Source organism: Dermacentor silvarum, chromosome 2 (assembly GCF_013339745.2).
Source record: "Dermacentor silvarum isolate Dsil-2018 chromosome 2, BIME_Dsil_1.4, whole genome shotgun sequence".
Classification (NCBI taxonomy): Eukaryota; Metazoa; Arthropoda; class Arachnida; order Ixodida; family Ixodidae; genus Dermacentor; species Dermacentor silvarum.
Window position 1 is genome coordinate 255,811,283 of NC_051155.1, and position 16,404 is coordinate 255,827,686.

Here is a 16,404-nt window from a genome sequence, read left to right on the forward strand (position 1 = left end):
GTGCGCAAGCCGTGTGACATCACTGATCCTTGCGCATGCACAGCACGGCTCTTGATGTGCCGCGCGAAACGGGCTTGGCTAGGCCAGTGTAGCTAACGCTACAAAATGTTGTCCCAAGAGCCTTGGGTATACCTACAGTTATTTCAAGGAACTCGGACCTGGTATCAGCTACTTGCACTGCCTGTTTACGGTTTTCTAGATAACTTTTAAAGAATTCTAGGCACATTTCACGAAAGCCATAGCATTCTAGTTTGTTTAATACTACGCTGTGGTTGACAGTATCAAAAGCGTTTTTAATGTCAAGAAGTATACGTACAACTGTTCTGTTGTTATTTAAGTGGAAGTTAATAAGTTCAGATACCTTGCACTACGTGGGAACCAAAGAGACAAAAACAATGCGCCGGAGCGATGAACGCGGTTGCCCTTAAAAAAAATTAAATTATGGGGTTTTACGTGCCAAAACCACGATCTGATTATGAGGCACGCCGTAGTGGGGGACTCCGGAAATTTGGACCACCTGGGGATCTTTAACGTGCCCCTAAATCTAAGTACACGGGTGTTTTCACATTTCGCCCCCATCGAAATGCGACCGCCGTGGCCGGGATTGAATCCCGCGACCTCGTGCTCAGCAGCCCAACACCATAGCCACTGAGCAACCACGGCGGGAGCGGTTGCCCTTTAAGGGCCCCTAAACCACCTCAGATATTTTTTGAACATTTCAAGTAAACACGTGCATCGAGTTCAGAATGCCGACACGATCAACGATGCCAAACGCTGCAGCGCTACGCGCCGCGGGAGCGCCAAAAAAAAGAAAAAAGAAAAAGAAAAACAATGCCGTCCTCCTCCCCTCGCTTTTCCGGTAGCGGTCGTCACGACGTCAGCAGGGTGAATCTGGTGATGTCAACTGCGGGAACGCTGTCCATTGGTCGAAGAAGAATCTACGACTTCCGGTTAGTCTGCTAGCAGGTACGCGAGCTTTCTGCTCTTCCTCGTCGTGTTGCTCGTTTGTGCGCCCTTTCGAATCGGTAATTACAGCGCGCAACGCAAGTGCCAAATCGCTCGCGTTCCATCACAGTCGGGCTTAGCGGTCTGATTAGCTGCGCGAACAGAGTGCGACAGTGTTGGCTTTTCTAGACGAGCACGCAACACAGGCATTCTTTGCATGAACACGGGCCGGCACCGCAGCAACAGCGGGTAGCCCAGAAGCGCTGAGTCCACGTCCCCGTTACCGGCACGGTAACTCGCCGCATACCGTTTGCCACTCGCGGGCCGCCGTTCGACGGCGGTTTTCCTCGCGAACGGCGAGATTTCCTTGTCGTAGAGAGGATGAGACCGGGACCCATTTGTGCGGTAGCCTCACCGCCACCGCCGCCGATCACTCGACGGCGCCGATATCGTCGCTAGGCCTTCTCCGGTTCACTTCAAAGCTAAAGCGAACGGCGCTTCGGAATGAATCTCCAACGCTCAAATGCCGCAATATTTTCTTACCATTGTTGTCGCTCTTCGCAATAACTGTACACAGAGAAGAAAACACGCTTATATTAGCGGCGCCGTCGGCTGCGATGTGAGCACAGCCGAGCCGGTCGTCTCCCGTCGGTAGCCGTGCACGGCAGCTGAGCTCGACAAGTATCGGAGCTCTCGTTCGTGTTTAACGTTTGACAGTGGATATCGTTCTTCATAAAATGTAATTTACGCATGACTTTATCTAGGGAAAATTATTTTGCTTGGAACAGAAGCTGCAGCCGATGTTTTCGACGCCGGTGGCAGATGCGCGCAGCTTCGCAGTCGTCGATTGGCCCGTTGATCGTGCTGCGGGCGGTGCGCCGGCCGAACTGCTGTCTAGTTTGGACACCTCTCGCGCGGCAGACGTTATACGGCACTGGCGGCCGGTCCGCCGCCGGTATATGTGCCGCTTGCGTAGACGTGCCTCAACCGGAAGTAAGCAGTGTTTTGAGAAGCGCGTTGGCGATGACGTATGTCACGTGACCTTTCGAGAAGCACTCGGCGAGGAGGGGAGACCAGCCGATGAGGAGAGTAGCGAAGGTAAGATCGAAACGAGCGAGGGCCGTTTTTCGATCATTAAACGCGTGTAACTCCGCTGTTACGGCACCATTTCGAAAAATTCTCGCGGCTACGTGTTCGTTGTAGACTCGTGCACAACTGCAACATCACAACTAAATTTCGACCTCTGGGTGGTTTAGGGGCCCTTTAAACGCTAGTCTATGACGGTGCGTGTTTAAACGTCAGTGATAAAACGTCTACCATCCAATAGCTGCGTCTCGTTCTCTGATGACGTAGCTATTTCCCTGGCGTCGTCATCAGTTGCCCCTTGGACTCGGTATGGGTAAGAACCGTGTCGCTCGCTCTGAAGAGCCTTGCAGGAGCGCCGGTGCGCTCAACAGCGCGAACGGATGCGAAAGCGACGAGAAGCCGAACGCGCGGCGGCCCAACGTGTTGCGGCCGATGGTGCAAACTGGTGTGAATCTAGTCGCCTAAACTCGCTTTCACTCGCACATACAGCATACGGCGTTGACGACGCAACGAAGTTATGTGTTGTGTCTTGTAAACCATCTAACATAACCACCAAATTAAACAAATAAAATATAATTAAACAAAACCAACAGCTTCGCTGGTCTTCCCATAGTGGAAGTGCTCTGAATTTTTCTTGTTTATTTAAGTATTAATTAGGTGCCGCAATTTATACATTTTCTTTAGTACATTTTATTTCATTTCTTACAGTTAAATATTGCCAGAAAATATCGGGGAGATTGTCTAAGCGAAGCGAGAGAATGCTACTGTAAACCTGCTGATGTGTGTACGATGCGAGCGTGCGCATAAGGCAGAGCGACGGCGCTGTCTGTTGGCGCACTGCATTTGCTTGCACCTCCGTTTCCGCGATGTCGCCCACTCAAGAATAATAAGGAAAGTTCACCAATAAAGCTGCTAATTTAATAGCCGAGTGATAGAATGTAGCCAGCATACGGCGACAAGGAGCCACAGATTTAGTTTCATCACAAGAATAATATTTGCCTTTCAGAGCCGCCAACCACGGTCGCGTCCTTAGGTAGCGAACCAGTGTATTTGAAAGCCCGGCTGAACTTGATGACTGGCTGTGAGGCTCTTGATATGTAAGCAAGCTTGACTGACTGATTTAATTGACCAAATCAAAAGCGTGGCTAGTTTTTGCCAAAGACTTTTATATTGTGCAAAGGATTGACATGATCAAATAATCAAATACTTAAAATAAACACTTCTAGTAAAACGTTTTTGTAGCGAGTAACACCGCTGTCACTTTCCCCTTCTCTGAATTTGGTGGCGGTTTCTTCCTGAGATAAATGCCCACTCCGGCGAACGCCCCAAAGTCTTGGTTCTACCAGAGTCCTTCCATGCTTTTCTGGTCACGAAACTGCCGCCTCAGTTTCATATAGAGCCAGCACCCGCCGCTAGAGGCGCGACCATGCATAGGAGGGCATGCGAACGCCGCTACCGCTGTGGTTGTGTGTGGGGCAGCCTCGGTATTCTAGCTTTCTCAACTTCCACAACCGTCGGTTTACTTTCACGTAACTATTTTTAACATTCCACATGCTTAAATAACTGCCTGATTGCGTCTTCTGCCATGATATGAGCGCCCGGGACGAAAAAAAAGCCGCTCATAACATGGAGCTCGCGGCGGTCTCGGACCAAAAAAAATTCTGGGATTTTGAGTCAGAACCGCCATACGATTATGAGGCATGCCGTAGTGGTGGACTAAGGATTAATTTTGACCACCTGGGATCCTTTAAAATGCACCTAAATTTAAATAAACGGGTGTTTTACATTTCGCCCCCGTCGAAATGCGTCCGCTGTGCACGGCCGGGCGGTCTCGGTCCATATTTCTTCGTCATCGCCGTTCGCCTCAACACTTCGGTAGGCTCCGCTGTTTAATATTTGCCTGAAATTAGACACCGCGCATTCGCACAAAGCGCCAGTGGTCCCACTTATCACCAGATGAAACCTATGGGCTGTTGCACCCCCGCAAGTAAGCGCCAACTCTCCGTTGCGCATAGCGTCAGATTGTTCACCGAGCACAGCTGTTCACTTTCTGTTAAATTGTGGGCAGTATCTTATCCGGAGATCAAAAGTATGAAATTGTTATTGCAAAAGACTGCTTCTGTAGAATGCTTAATGACAATGAAAAGAAAATTGAGCTGCTCCGAGCGCTTCAGATTTCTCTGCAAAACGATGCCATTTCTGAACGAGATTTAGGTAGGATAAATGCAAGACAAAATTCACTACTAAATGTCTTCGGTGCGACTTTTAGCAACGGATTAAGGCGAACGTGAAGTGTTAGGACCTGCACAGTTGAAACTAGCTGTATTGTAATTAGGCAATTGCCTTAGCAAGCAGTCTTTTAGAAGCGTCAGTAAGCCCAACACTTATTCAAGCTGCTCGTGGTTTCGACGCAGAAGCGATGAGACTAGGTATTTTGGTTCTTAATGCGCAACTATTTACAGGATGTTAAAATGTTGTAATCACCGGTCCTGATATTCTTATCATGGTTGAAAAAAAAAAACTGCTTTATAATTCGATTAAGAAAAGAAATAAAACGTGTTGGTGCAAAAACAACATACAACCATGATCATTTATTTATCATGCAAAATAAGTGGAGCGAAATACAAACAGCACAAAGAGGTGTCCGGTCATGAATGTTCCCCCATTCACAATGCAAGAAGTTCTTAAAAGCACTGATATAATAAGCATAAAGATATAATAATCTGATGTAATAAGCATAAAGAAAAAAACATCAAACGTGAGAGATAGGTATTAAGGGGCAGGAAACAAACACCAGCAAACGAATGGCAATAAATGCACAATGCATAAGATTGTTTCTATAAACAAGAAAGTGTAAAGCATAGGCATTTCATAACACATGGCAAAACAACTCAAACGAACACAAGTAGCCACATCACAAATACAGCAATGAAAAAATATGGCTGGTTAGAGATAGCACTATTCCACTTCTTCAGCTGTTACTTAAACATGCACACACAACTTGCTCAACAAATCATAAGGCAAATATAGGTTTGGGCTTCGTGAAGTACGCTGGAAGGCCTTCAAAAATCCTTGGAATGGCGTTAGTCTTCAGCGTCGGCTGCTCACGCTACAGGGACACGGGGTCGCCGTTGATGTTGAAATTGTACGCAGTGACGATGTCGGAGGCGTCGAAATGTTTCGCGCATTCGAAGTTAAAACCGCCACCTTCCTGCCGCGGTATGGCCCACTTCCATTTCTCGCGCAGCTCCTTGTCAATAGGCAAACGGAACAACGACACCTTTTCGGTCGTGCCCTTGTAGCCGGAACGGCAACCCGGCACGCAACACGTGTTCGGCATCGTTCTCCCACCCCGCCACTTCAACTAAACAGTCCAGCACTCGAAAAATAGCGCAGCACAGAACGCACTCGATCACTCAGCTCGCCTCGCACTGCGCAAGCGTTTCGGTACGCGAACGATGCCCTCCGGTGCGCAGTGGCGCCGCGTCGCGGCAGCTTTGGGCAGCGTATGAACCTCTCCCATAGCGTGACGGCGGAGTTTCGTGACCAGAAAAACATGGAAGGACTCTGGTTCTACTGAAGGCCAACTGCGAGGAAATTTCTAACGGAGTAAAAAGCCAATATAGAGATAATGGAGGTATGCATGAGCCTTCATGCGAAATTGGACGTTTCCAATGTGATGGAAAGCGTGACGAAAAGCTCCGAAAAATAGAAGTTTTCGATACCGAAAAAAAAAAAAAAAGTAGACGCCGCCATTACCACTCGCCCGAAGTGACGTATGACCTACGGCTTCTCGGCGTGGCCTCCGAGGTCCGCGGCACGCTGAAAAATCTCGGAGGCGGCGTGCTGCGACCTACGGCTAAGAGTAAAATTGATTTTGAAGAACGACTGAGGAAGAAAGTAGATGGGGTGCAAGGGTATTCAGGTATTTGTACAGGCAAAACATTGACTCACAGTGGAGGAAAAGAACTAGGAAACTTAAGGTGCATTCACACGACCGGTCGGAGGAGGAATTTTCGCAGCGGATGGCGTATCACGTGACGCGCGCGTCATCAAAACGTGCCGCCCTCGCCTAGTCTGGCCTCCTCCGCTCGCGGTCCGGGTTGAAAATGCTCGCCGTTATTTCCATCCGTCCGTTTGGCGGTCGTCTGACGTCGATTTAGCGTCATCATCATCATCATCAGCCTATATTTATGTCCCCTGCAGGACGAAGGCCTCTCCCTGCGATCTCCAATTACCCCTGTCTTGCGCTAGCGTATTCCAACTTGCGCCTGCGAATTTCCTAACCTCATCATCCCACCTGACTTTCTGCCGTCCTCGACTGCGCTTCCCTTCTCTTGGTATCCATTCTATAACCCTAATGGTCCACCGGTTATCCATCCTACGCATTACATGGCCTGCCCAGCTCCATTTCTTCCGCTTAATGTCAACTAGAATATCGTCTACCCCCGTTTGTTCTCTGATCCACACCGCTCTCTTCCTGTCTCTTAACGTTACTCCTAAGAGTAACGTTAAGTAATGCCGTTTAATAATGCCTTAATAATGCCGTTTTGGAAGTATTAACGCGACGATGCGAGACGGCGCAAATATCAAGTGTGCAGCAAGCGTTTGCGCACGTCGGATGGTAAAAAAAAAAAAAAAAAAAAAAAAAAAAAACCTTTTGCCCTCGCCTTGTCGGTTGCGGCAACTTAAGGCGCAGCAGCATTCCATCACAACGAAGTTCTTGTCCCTAACACGTTTGATCCGTTTGTGCGTACAGCACTTTCGTCGCACAGGCCCGAGAATGGCAGTCGGAGCGCGCGGAAAGAAAAAAAAATATATATACAAAAGCGCAACGCGAGCTTCCACGTGACACGGATTGGCCAATGGGTGATGATAAGTGGTTCTTGAGGGAAAGGGAAAGGTTGGCGCTATCTTCTGCGGCCCTTGAGGGAGCACGGCTCAGCGCCATACCAATGGGTGAGCGGAGGAGGCTGGGGCGACAGGAGGCGGCAAGGAGGAAACGCCGGGGTGAGCGCGGTGGCGGCAAGATCTAAGAATGGCGCTACTTTTTATATATAGGGGTTTTAGGTAATGCGACCTAACTCGGCTGCGCCGGATTGAAGTGATCACGTGACTGTTTGGCCCGCGGAGCAGGTGGGATTTTGCCCTCGCGTATGTATCCACCTTTACCAGCAAATATGCGACCGGTATGGCCAGCAACATGGCAACAAAGAACGTCAAACGCAAAGTGAGAGAGGCTGAGACAAGTTTATGGGTGGCGGCAATGGAAAAGAAACCTGATATGACTAACTACCTCAAAGGAAAAAGGGAAATCAGGAAAGAAACAATTTATCATAACTCAAAGGGAAGCTCCTTACTTTTCGAAGCGAGATCAGGATGCCTTAGAACGCGCAGTTATAAAGCGAAGTACACCAAGGACGGCGCCGCATGTGCTTGCTGTGATAAAGCTAGAGAAACGGTGGAACATGTTTTATTGGAATGTGAATAAATCTACCCAGCTGCGAGTCTAGGCTCCTCTGACCTCGTTGAAGTCTTTGGGTTCAGGGATAGCACGGGCAAAGTAAACATGTCAGCTGGAGAGATTAGTAAGAGGCGGTTGAAGGTTTAGTGGCAGAAAAATAGGGAGACCACAAACAACGGAGACGTACAGAAACAGAGTTCCCAGTAATGGATCAAAAATGTTGATGCCTGGAATTCTTTGTATTTGTGTGTTTCTCAAAAATAAAGGTAGGGCATTGGGCAAAATAATAACAAGAGCTTGGGGCAAAACCCACCACCCCGTTTCAAAGGGGACGCTCATAGCATCCATCCATTCATCCACGTTGTCACTAGTCTTCTACGCATTCCACTGTGAGTGAATGTGGAGAGGTGGACGTCCACCCTGAACAGCGTGTAAACATAAAATTCTGTGTGAAGCTTGGCAAGACAGCCACACAGACGTATGAGCTCCTTCGTGACGCTTACGGCAACGAGACATTATCACGGGGGCGAGTTTTCGAGTGGGAGGTTCTTTTCGAGGAGAACGTCGGTGGAAGACGACACAAGGCAGGGGCGCCGACCTGCAACCTCACGGAATGAAAACGACGTGGCTCGGATCAGGGAGATCGTACAGCAAGACCGCACCATTACAGTCCACACGCTATCGGATGCTCTCGACATTAGTGAGACAACATGCCACCAAATTTTGCGTGAGAACTTAGGGAAGCGAAAGCTGAATGCCAGAATTGTGGCGCACTCCCTCACACAGGACCGGAAGGACAGGCAGGCATCAGTGAGCGATGATTTGCTCTCCGAGGCAGAGAAGGATGCTGCATTCGTCGACAGCGTCATTGCTGAAAACCAAACATGGTGTTTTCAATACGATCCTCAAACAAAGAGGCAGAGCGCCGAATGGCGGTCCACAAGCTCTCTGGCGTCGAGAAAGGTGCGGCGATAAAAGACCAAAACAAAGACGATGCCGATAGTTTTTTCTTTGATGCCAGAAGTGTCATACACCACGAGTTCGTCCCACAAGGGCAGACAGTGAATCAGGAGTTTTATATCCGCGTGCTCCAACACATGCGTGATGCAATGCGACGCCATCGCCCTGACATCTGGACAATGGAGCCTTCTCCACGATAACGCAAGGCCGCACACTGCTCTCACGATAACGCAAGGCCGCACAAATTTCTCACCAAGCACAGCATTACTGTACTTCCCCATCCGCCATACTCGCTTGACCTGTCCCCATGCGATTTTTTCCTGTTTCCTCGTGTGAAAAGAGCCCTAAAAGGTCGCTGGATGGGAAGCGTCGAGGCCATTCAAGACGCCACGACAAAGGAGATCACAGCCCTGCCAAAAGAAGCGTTGGAAGCTTTGTATAAACTGCAAGGGAGACTATTTCGAAGGGGTGCTGCACAAATGATTTCAATGTTGAACGCATTTTTTTTTTTTTTTTTTATGGACTCGGTCCCGGAACCTTACGGACAAAGGTTGTATCAATAAACGACGTTCCTAAGATCATTCGTGGTTTGTAACTAAGCTATTGCCACGCATGCGTAGTATACTTGCGGGCGTAATGTAACAGTGACCCCCCCTGTCTTCTAGGAAGGATATATACAGGTTTTTTTTTCTTTTTTTAGCGGCACCAAAATTTTTAACTGAGAAAAATACATAGCTTGGTCACGTTATCTTTACCATTCGAGTGTACCGATTGGCGGCCTCTGGATACAGAGCAATTTCCGCACTTACGTTCGTAATTAGCGAAGTTACGCTAATTAACTTTCTAATTGTCAACAATAGGTGGCTACAGTAAATGATTACTTTGGGGCGCGTCCAGCTACGCGAACAATTAGTCCCCTTGGCAGGCTCCTTGAAACCGAAACTGGCTGCAAAAAGAGCGTCTGTGTCGTCGAAGTCCACGCCCCCGCGCCTTTCGTCACGTCTCCGAGGTAAGCGCCGGTCCGGCCCCGCGAGCAGCTTGCGTTATCTCTTTGCTAATTAATCTCCTTGCTCCTTGCTAAGTTAATTAGCGTAACTTCGCTAATTACGAACGTAAGTGCGGAAATTGCTCTGTCACTAGAGGCCGCCAACCCGTGCACTCGAATGGTAAACATAACGTGACCATGATTTACATTTTTCTCATTTTAAAAATTTGGTGCAGCTAAAAAAAAAAAAAAACACCCTGTATACACGGTATTTCAGCGAACACTTTCAGAAAGTTTTAAAAATTGCCTGTGGCAGATAGAATAATTCTAGTACATGAGCTGGTCTACTCGAAGATGCTGACATTACTTGGAAAAAAATTAAACGCATAATCGACTAATAAACCAAAAATCCATTACGCTTTTAACAAATTACCTGCTGCTGCTTCCTCGGTCTCTCGTCGCGCAGAACGTAGCTGGTATGCTGCGTCCTTGATTTCTCAGTGACATTGTCCAATTGATGCCAGTCTACATCCAACATGCCAACGTAGAAACTGTACATAAAAAATTAAAAAAGAAGTACCTAACCTACCAGTGGCGCACCGACGGGGGGGGATTCGGGGGTTGGAACCCCCCCCCCCCCCCCTGAGGCCGACTTAACCCCCGCTTTTGTTTAACCCCTTTTCTTTCCTTACGCATTTAAGTACTGCAACTAAGATGTAAAACGCGCAATCGCCTGCACAGTCGCAAAAAGCGCATTTTTTGACAATTTCCCGTGAAGAAATCGAAATTAGTGCTGTTTAGATGGTAATGGCAAACTGTCAACCCCCCCCCCCCTGGCAGAGATCCTGGGTGCGCTACTGTAACCTACACCAATTTAATCGTAAAACTCAAAAAAATTACTTACAGCGCAGACCTCGAAGGGCCACTCAGCTGCGTTCAATTCGACATAAATGCGTTCGCGCTCACAAATCATCAGCGTGCTTAGGGGTCCTCGGATTCTGGGTTGCAATCATAATCCGGTCACTACCGAGGAAGAGAAAAACAGCTAGCAGAAGACAAACGAGTGCTCCGATGACGTGTTGCGCGCGAAGGGAAGCTACTCTCGCCGCGCATGCGCACAGATATTGTGAGGCATCGCTTAACAGCGGTGGTACACAGAAAGCCACGCGCTCCCGCGTTCACGCTGAAAAAGATTGCGACCGACTACTACGTGTACATCTCTCTTGCTATGGTTCGAAGTAAAAAAAAAAAAAAAAAAAAAATACCCCGCATACATTCAGTTTGTATGTTGCACGATTTCTCTAAACTTTAATCCATCTATTGAAGCAACAGGTTAAACAAATAACTAATGTTGCCTTGAATAATTCTGGAAGTCACGTGTCTCTATGAGCAACGTCACAACACTGCCGTGTACGTAGGCGCGCTTGCGCGATATACGTCGACTCTCCGGCTGGTAGCGCGGCGCCCGTGAGAAGGGCAAATGGCGTTTGGTTTGAAATTTGAGCTCCTTCCTCGGCGCATAGGGATGTAATACTTAGCAGACACGATCGTTAGCGCGCATTGTATGCACTGACAAAATGACCAGATCTGGTAGGGGCCCTTTAAGGCAAGTTGTGTATCCATTTTTTTTTGTTTGTTTGTTTCAGGAATAAGTGGAACGTAGACGATGCAGAGCTTTCTCTCAGTCAAGACAGGCGGCTCAGCAAAATATACGAATACAATCAGTACGTCCTGCTCACCCGACGTGGCCCCCGTGACGATGACCGTGTTTCCCTCCATGGAGGCCTGCGAGTGGCACAGGGTGGGCTTCTCCCACATGTGCTCGAATGCAAGCAGCACGATCTTCACGAACAGCAAGAGCTCGGCTACAAGCGCCTTCAGCCACAGCAATGGGTCCAGTGGCTGCTGCTGTTTCCTCTCCTGCCTGTCACCGCCGGCCTGAGAAGCTTCCATGGCTGCGCCAGAAATGACGTTCATCACTGTAATCACCGTCCGTTCTTGGTAGTGCAGATTGATCTTAAATAGTGGTAGGTTAGACGCACTTGGTTTGACGACTTGGGAGGGATGGTTAAAGGTTATTATTATCACTATACCTTTAAATATCATGTTTGTTAACCAGAAGCTAAAGATTAACGCATATGTTAATATTACTGGCACGGTCGTTATATGTATTTGTGAAAATGTTCACTTTTATAACAATTGCATCGATGAAAACGCGCATCGATTACGCGCTATTCGCAAATTAACACTAGGGTGTGCATGAATCTCCGTCAAGTAAAGAAAAATATATGCACAGGCCCCTGCTCATTTCCAATTTATTCAATAGATTTGGGTTCTTGGTCACAAGTGTTTGTATCTGAATTAAATTGCGGACTCATTATCTTAAGGCGTCACTTAACGGTCCTGTTCTTCCTGTGGTACCATTGCTTACATACTTGACTGTGGCGCCTATACAGTTAAGCAAGCGTTGGCTAACTCCATGTTAACTACATTTCTTGAGTATCGACAGCTCCTATATACCTGGTGTATTGCAATATTCAATACACGGAGGCTTGAAGTATCCCTCTTCAAGTCACGCTCTCGGATCCCTTCTCTTAATCTTTACCTACACAAATCTGGCTTCAGATATTCGCCCTCTGGATTTTCTGTAATCAGGAGGAAACAAGATAACTTCTTTTTTGAGTGCCACCGCCTTGCTATACTGAGAAAATAAATCTTAAAAATTCCCTTTCGCGATGTCGGCTTGAATCTGAGAATTCCGGTTGTTATCCTTTCATTTGAAGCTTCGACTCCCGGGTACCCTCACAGGAATATTTGCGCCTACGTCCAAGATTTTATTAATTATTCCAAGCGATTGGCTAGCTAAATCTGCTTCCTTTATCTTTATAATCTCTAGAGCATTTAAATTCAAGCTACGTCAGTAATGTTTTTGCATCTGTCACATTGAAATAATAAAATTTCACAAATTTGAAAATGAAATTCATTTTCTATATTCAATAAGCCCTATCCACCTGTGTCTTGGCGTCGATTGCGATCCCCGCTTGCCTCCCTTGCGCGTGCGAGATTGAGCCACCATCGTCGGCTGCCCTCGCACGCTTTCACTCGCACCTACAGCATGCCGCACGTGACAACGGTCTTATCGCCCTGGATACGACAGCTATACGAAGTATAGATAGTAGTTTTATTGGCCGTACAAACGTAAACATTCGCTTACTTACTAAATTAAAAGCATGAGGTCGCGCGCGCACAAGCAAACATGAACACCTCTCACTTGATGACCGCGCACACTCGCTGTCAAAACGCTGGAGTGAGAAAGCGTGGTGGCAGCAGCGAGTGAATTGACATGCGTGCTGCCTCTCGCTTCTACGCGAACCAAGCGGCAAAAACACAGCACACACGAAGCTATCAGCACTCGGTGCACTCTATCCCCAACGCAGGTCTCTTTCAAGATAGGGCCCAACGCGGGCGTACCATGCGCAGCCGCCGCCGGAGTAGAACAGCCCCCCCCCCCCTCCCGCCCCCTGTGCCTTGAGCGCGATGGAAGACGGCGCACTTCCTCCCCGATTGCCTCCCTTGCGCGCGCGAGATTGAGCCGCCATCGTCGGCTGCCCTCGCTTGCTTTCACTCGCACCTACAGCATGCGGTACGGTGCGACGGTCTATCGCCCTGGACGCCCTTGGACGGCGACGGCAGAAATGGGACTGGAGCGTTCATAATAAAACGAATCTTTTTAAGGCAAGCATTTTTATTGCGATAGCAATTATATGGACACTTCAACCGGATTTCTGCCGTCGGCGTCGCCGTCGCCGTCGTCGTCGCCGTGAGGTTCCGTACAGATTAAACCTTCGCCGCGTGCCGTATGCCCGAGCGGAAGCGTGCGGGGACGCGCGCTATCACGGAGAGCGAACGCACTCAATCTCCCACGCGCAAGCAAGGAAGCGGGAAGCCAGCGCCGGAGGGAGCAGGGGGGGGGGGGGGGCGCACTTCCACTCTGCCAACAACCGCGCTCGTCGGTCGCCCGCACCGTCTCTTATCTCCACACGGCTCTGACCTTTATGCGCTGTGCATTCGCCGCTCAGTTTCCGTTGAAGCGATAGACCGCACGTACCTTCGCCCGCTGCGGCGTATGCGCTTGCTGCCAGAGTTTTGACAGTCGTTGTCTGCAGTCATTCAGTGTGATCTATTCATGTTTGTTCGTGCGCGCTCACACTATGCTTGTTCATTCAGTTAGTAATAGTCGGGCCACATTTTCCAACGCACGCTACACATGCAATGCTGCCCGGATCGGCAGTGCAGCGCTACAGGTGTGTCCCTTCGCACGCGCTGCCCACGGTAAGCGTTTCTCATCAACACCACCGTTTCACACGCGCCTTCTCCTGGTCAGCGAGTCTCTCTTCATGTCGGTATACTTACGCCGCAGCACACCTGCTTACTTAATCAGCTCATGTTTACTACAATTCATATTGATACCAAAGCCGCTCACCTTACTTCGTATGACATTGCTGTGTTGCTATCGCATTCATTGCTTCGCCCTTAGGGCGAAACTGTGACAATTTTTTAAAATATTGCTGCAGCTGCATTCGCAAACGTTGTGTACGGAGCCGCGATGAGGGAAATAAAAAGCAAAGCGTTAAAATTACGCGTCGGGAGCAGGCGTGCGATCCGCTGTTCTGCGTGACCACTGCGCAGTGCCGATATCGCGAGAACAGCAACGAACTGCGAGGATTTCGAATACGTAAAATAGGCGGCAAAATCACTTTTGTTTTAGAAATGGTAATGTCCGTCTTAAACCAGAACAAGAATGCTCTGCTGTAGGAATAAAGAAGTACTAATTATACTTTGTCATAATAATTTTGTTCTGTTTGCTTTTGATATTTCGTACACAAGACAGTCTCTAATTAAATTAGGTACTTTAAAAAAGGCGGATAAAAAAAACGCCGCATATCCACGAAGTGAATGATGATGAGTGGGTGAAGCACCGGGGGATCATTCTGATAACCGTGAATCCCGCCTACATTCCCCGCTCGACCATGCAAATGAGTGACAACACATGTGTACAGTATATACAATGTTGTTTTATTGGTCGTATGTGGTATTGAGGTGCGGACTTCGTTTTCCCTTCCTTAAGACTGCCTTGTGATCATTGCAGCAGCACGGCAACGCCTGCAGGCGGACCCAGAGGTGGCGAGAGCGCGGGAAGCGGCGGCAAAACGCCGGAAGCGTTCTCTACCTGAGGTTGGTGGCGCCGATGCTCAGTTCAAGCGCGAGCTTCACGAGCCCTCAGCTCCGGGCCCGCTTGCCGGCGTTGCCGTGCTGCTGCAGCTTCGCGAGCCCTCAGCTCCGGGTCCGCTTGCCGGCATTGCCGTTTCGCTGCAGCTTCCCGCACCCTAGACTCCGGGTCCGCTTTTTGTCTGCGTCGCCGTGCTGCAGCAGCTTTGCGAGCCCTCGACTCCGCTTGCAGTTGAGCCGCCACTCTCACCTTTTCATTCATATGGGGCGTGCTGTTATCAGAAGCGACCGTTATGATCCATGGCTGAAGAGAGAAAGAGTGCGCGCGTCGGGAACGAGCTCTTATATAGCCCTTGTGCACCGCAGCGCCCCTAGCGGACGCCATGCAAACCAGATCTCAATCTACGGACGACGACGACGAGGGGGGGACAAGGCTCAGCCCTAAGGTGCTTCGCCCATAAAACCAGCTGAACAAGGAGGAAGTGGGTCTAAGCTCAACACGAGCTAACTGCTGGAGGACATGCCGTGTGTATCAAATGGGAAGGAAAAAAGTTTTTAGAGGCCGACAAATAATTTTGTTCTCTCTCTCTCGGTTGTGCACACACACACACACACACACACACACACACACACACACACACACACACACACACACACACACACACACACACACACACACACACACACACACACACACACACATATATATGGAGAAGAGGTTTATTGGCGCTGTCCTTCAAGGACGATTCGAGTTCCAAGAACAGCGAAGCAGCGTGGAGCACCGTCTCCAAAAGACACCAGTGACCAACAGCGCGAGCACAGCGGGTCGAGCATTGGCGATGCCGCTGGACAGAGGCGCGTCTTCTTCTTCACAATATATATATATATATATATATATTAGCTGGATTTTTCAATGGGCCAAGCGTATTTAGACAAATGAGTACAACTTCGCGGTTACCTTAGGCTTATTTACTCAACAGTTTCGGGGTCGGTGGACCGACCTTTTTCAAGGGATACAGGAAATTCTCGCAACAGCCTTTTTTATATCTTTAGGTAGAGAAATAACACGCCAAAAAAGAAGAGAGAGAAAAGGGAGAAAAAACAAACATCATTGGCAGTGATGCCAATGATGACAGGAACGCGTCGTGCTCTGGGAGTGTGGGTCGAGATACCCCAAGTTCAGCAAGGATGAGTGGGACTCGCTACTGCGTAGCCCCGCTCTAGACAAGCAAATCCTGGCTGTCCGGCGTGCCCGCAACCGGGCCGGTGGGCTGGACCTGCCGGTCCCGACGTGGGACTAGCCGGGTGCGCAACGAGTTCGCGTCCTCGCCGGACCTCTAATAAAAGTTATTTCACTCACTCATGCGTCGTACAGAGCCCCACTCCCAACAAGTAATCTCTCTGGCCATCGACTCTCTCCCTCATGTCTTTTTTCTCCCTTTTCTCTCTCCCTCTATCTCTCCTTTCTCTCTTTTTGTGGCGTGTTCTTTCTCTACCTGAAGATATAAAAAGACTGTTGCGAGAATTTCCTGTATCCCTTGAAAAGGTCGGTCCACCGACCCCGAAACTGTTGGGTAAATAAACCTAAGATAACTGCGAAGTTGTGCTTCTCAATTTTCGTTTGCCACAATGCCTCCATTGTGCCACCATTTCATCAAGTAACAACTAGCCCATTGATCTCCTACGTTATCCTGATATATATATATATATATATATATATATATATATATATAGA

At 48.7% G+C, this 16,404-nt stretch overlaps 1 protein-coding gene and 1 long non-coding RNA gene across 4 annotated transcripts in view; both read right to left on the reverse strand.

Moving 5' to 3' along the window:
• LOC125939611 (uncharacterized) overlaps positions 1-16,404 on the reverse strand; it is a 118,786-nt gene that overhangs the window by 55,375 nt on the left and 47,007 nt on the right. The gene's annotated exons all lie outside the window — the stretch shown is intronic.
• The window catches only part of LOC119443172 (retinol dehydrogenase 13), a 100,696-nt gene that overhangs the window by 49,352 nt on the left and 34,940 nt on the right, over positions 1-16,404 (reverse strand). For all 3 annotated transcript variants that reach the window (XM_049662626.1, XM_037708336.2, XM_049662625.1), the window contains exon 2: positions 11,180-11,395. In XM_049662626.1, the coding sequence (XP_049518583.1) occupies positions 11,180-11,393 (214 nt within the window). In that variant the 5' untranslated portion in view covers positions 11,394-11,395. The remainder of the gene's footprint in view (positions 1-11,179; positions 11,396-16,404) is intronic.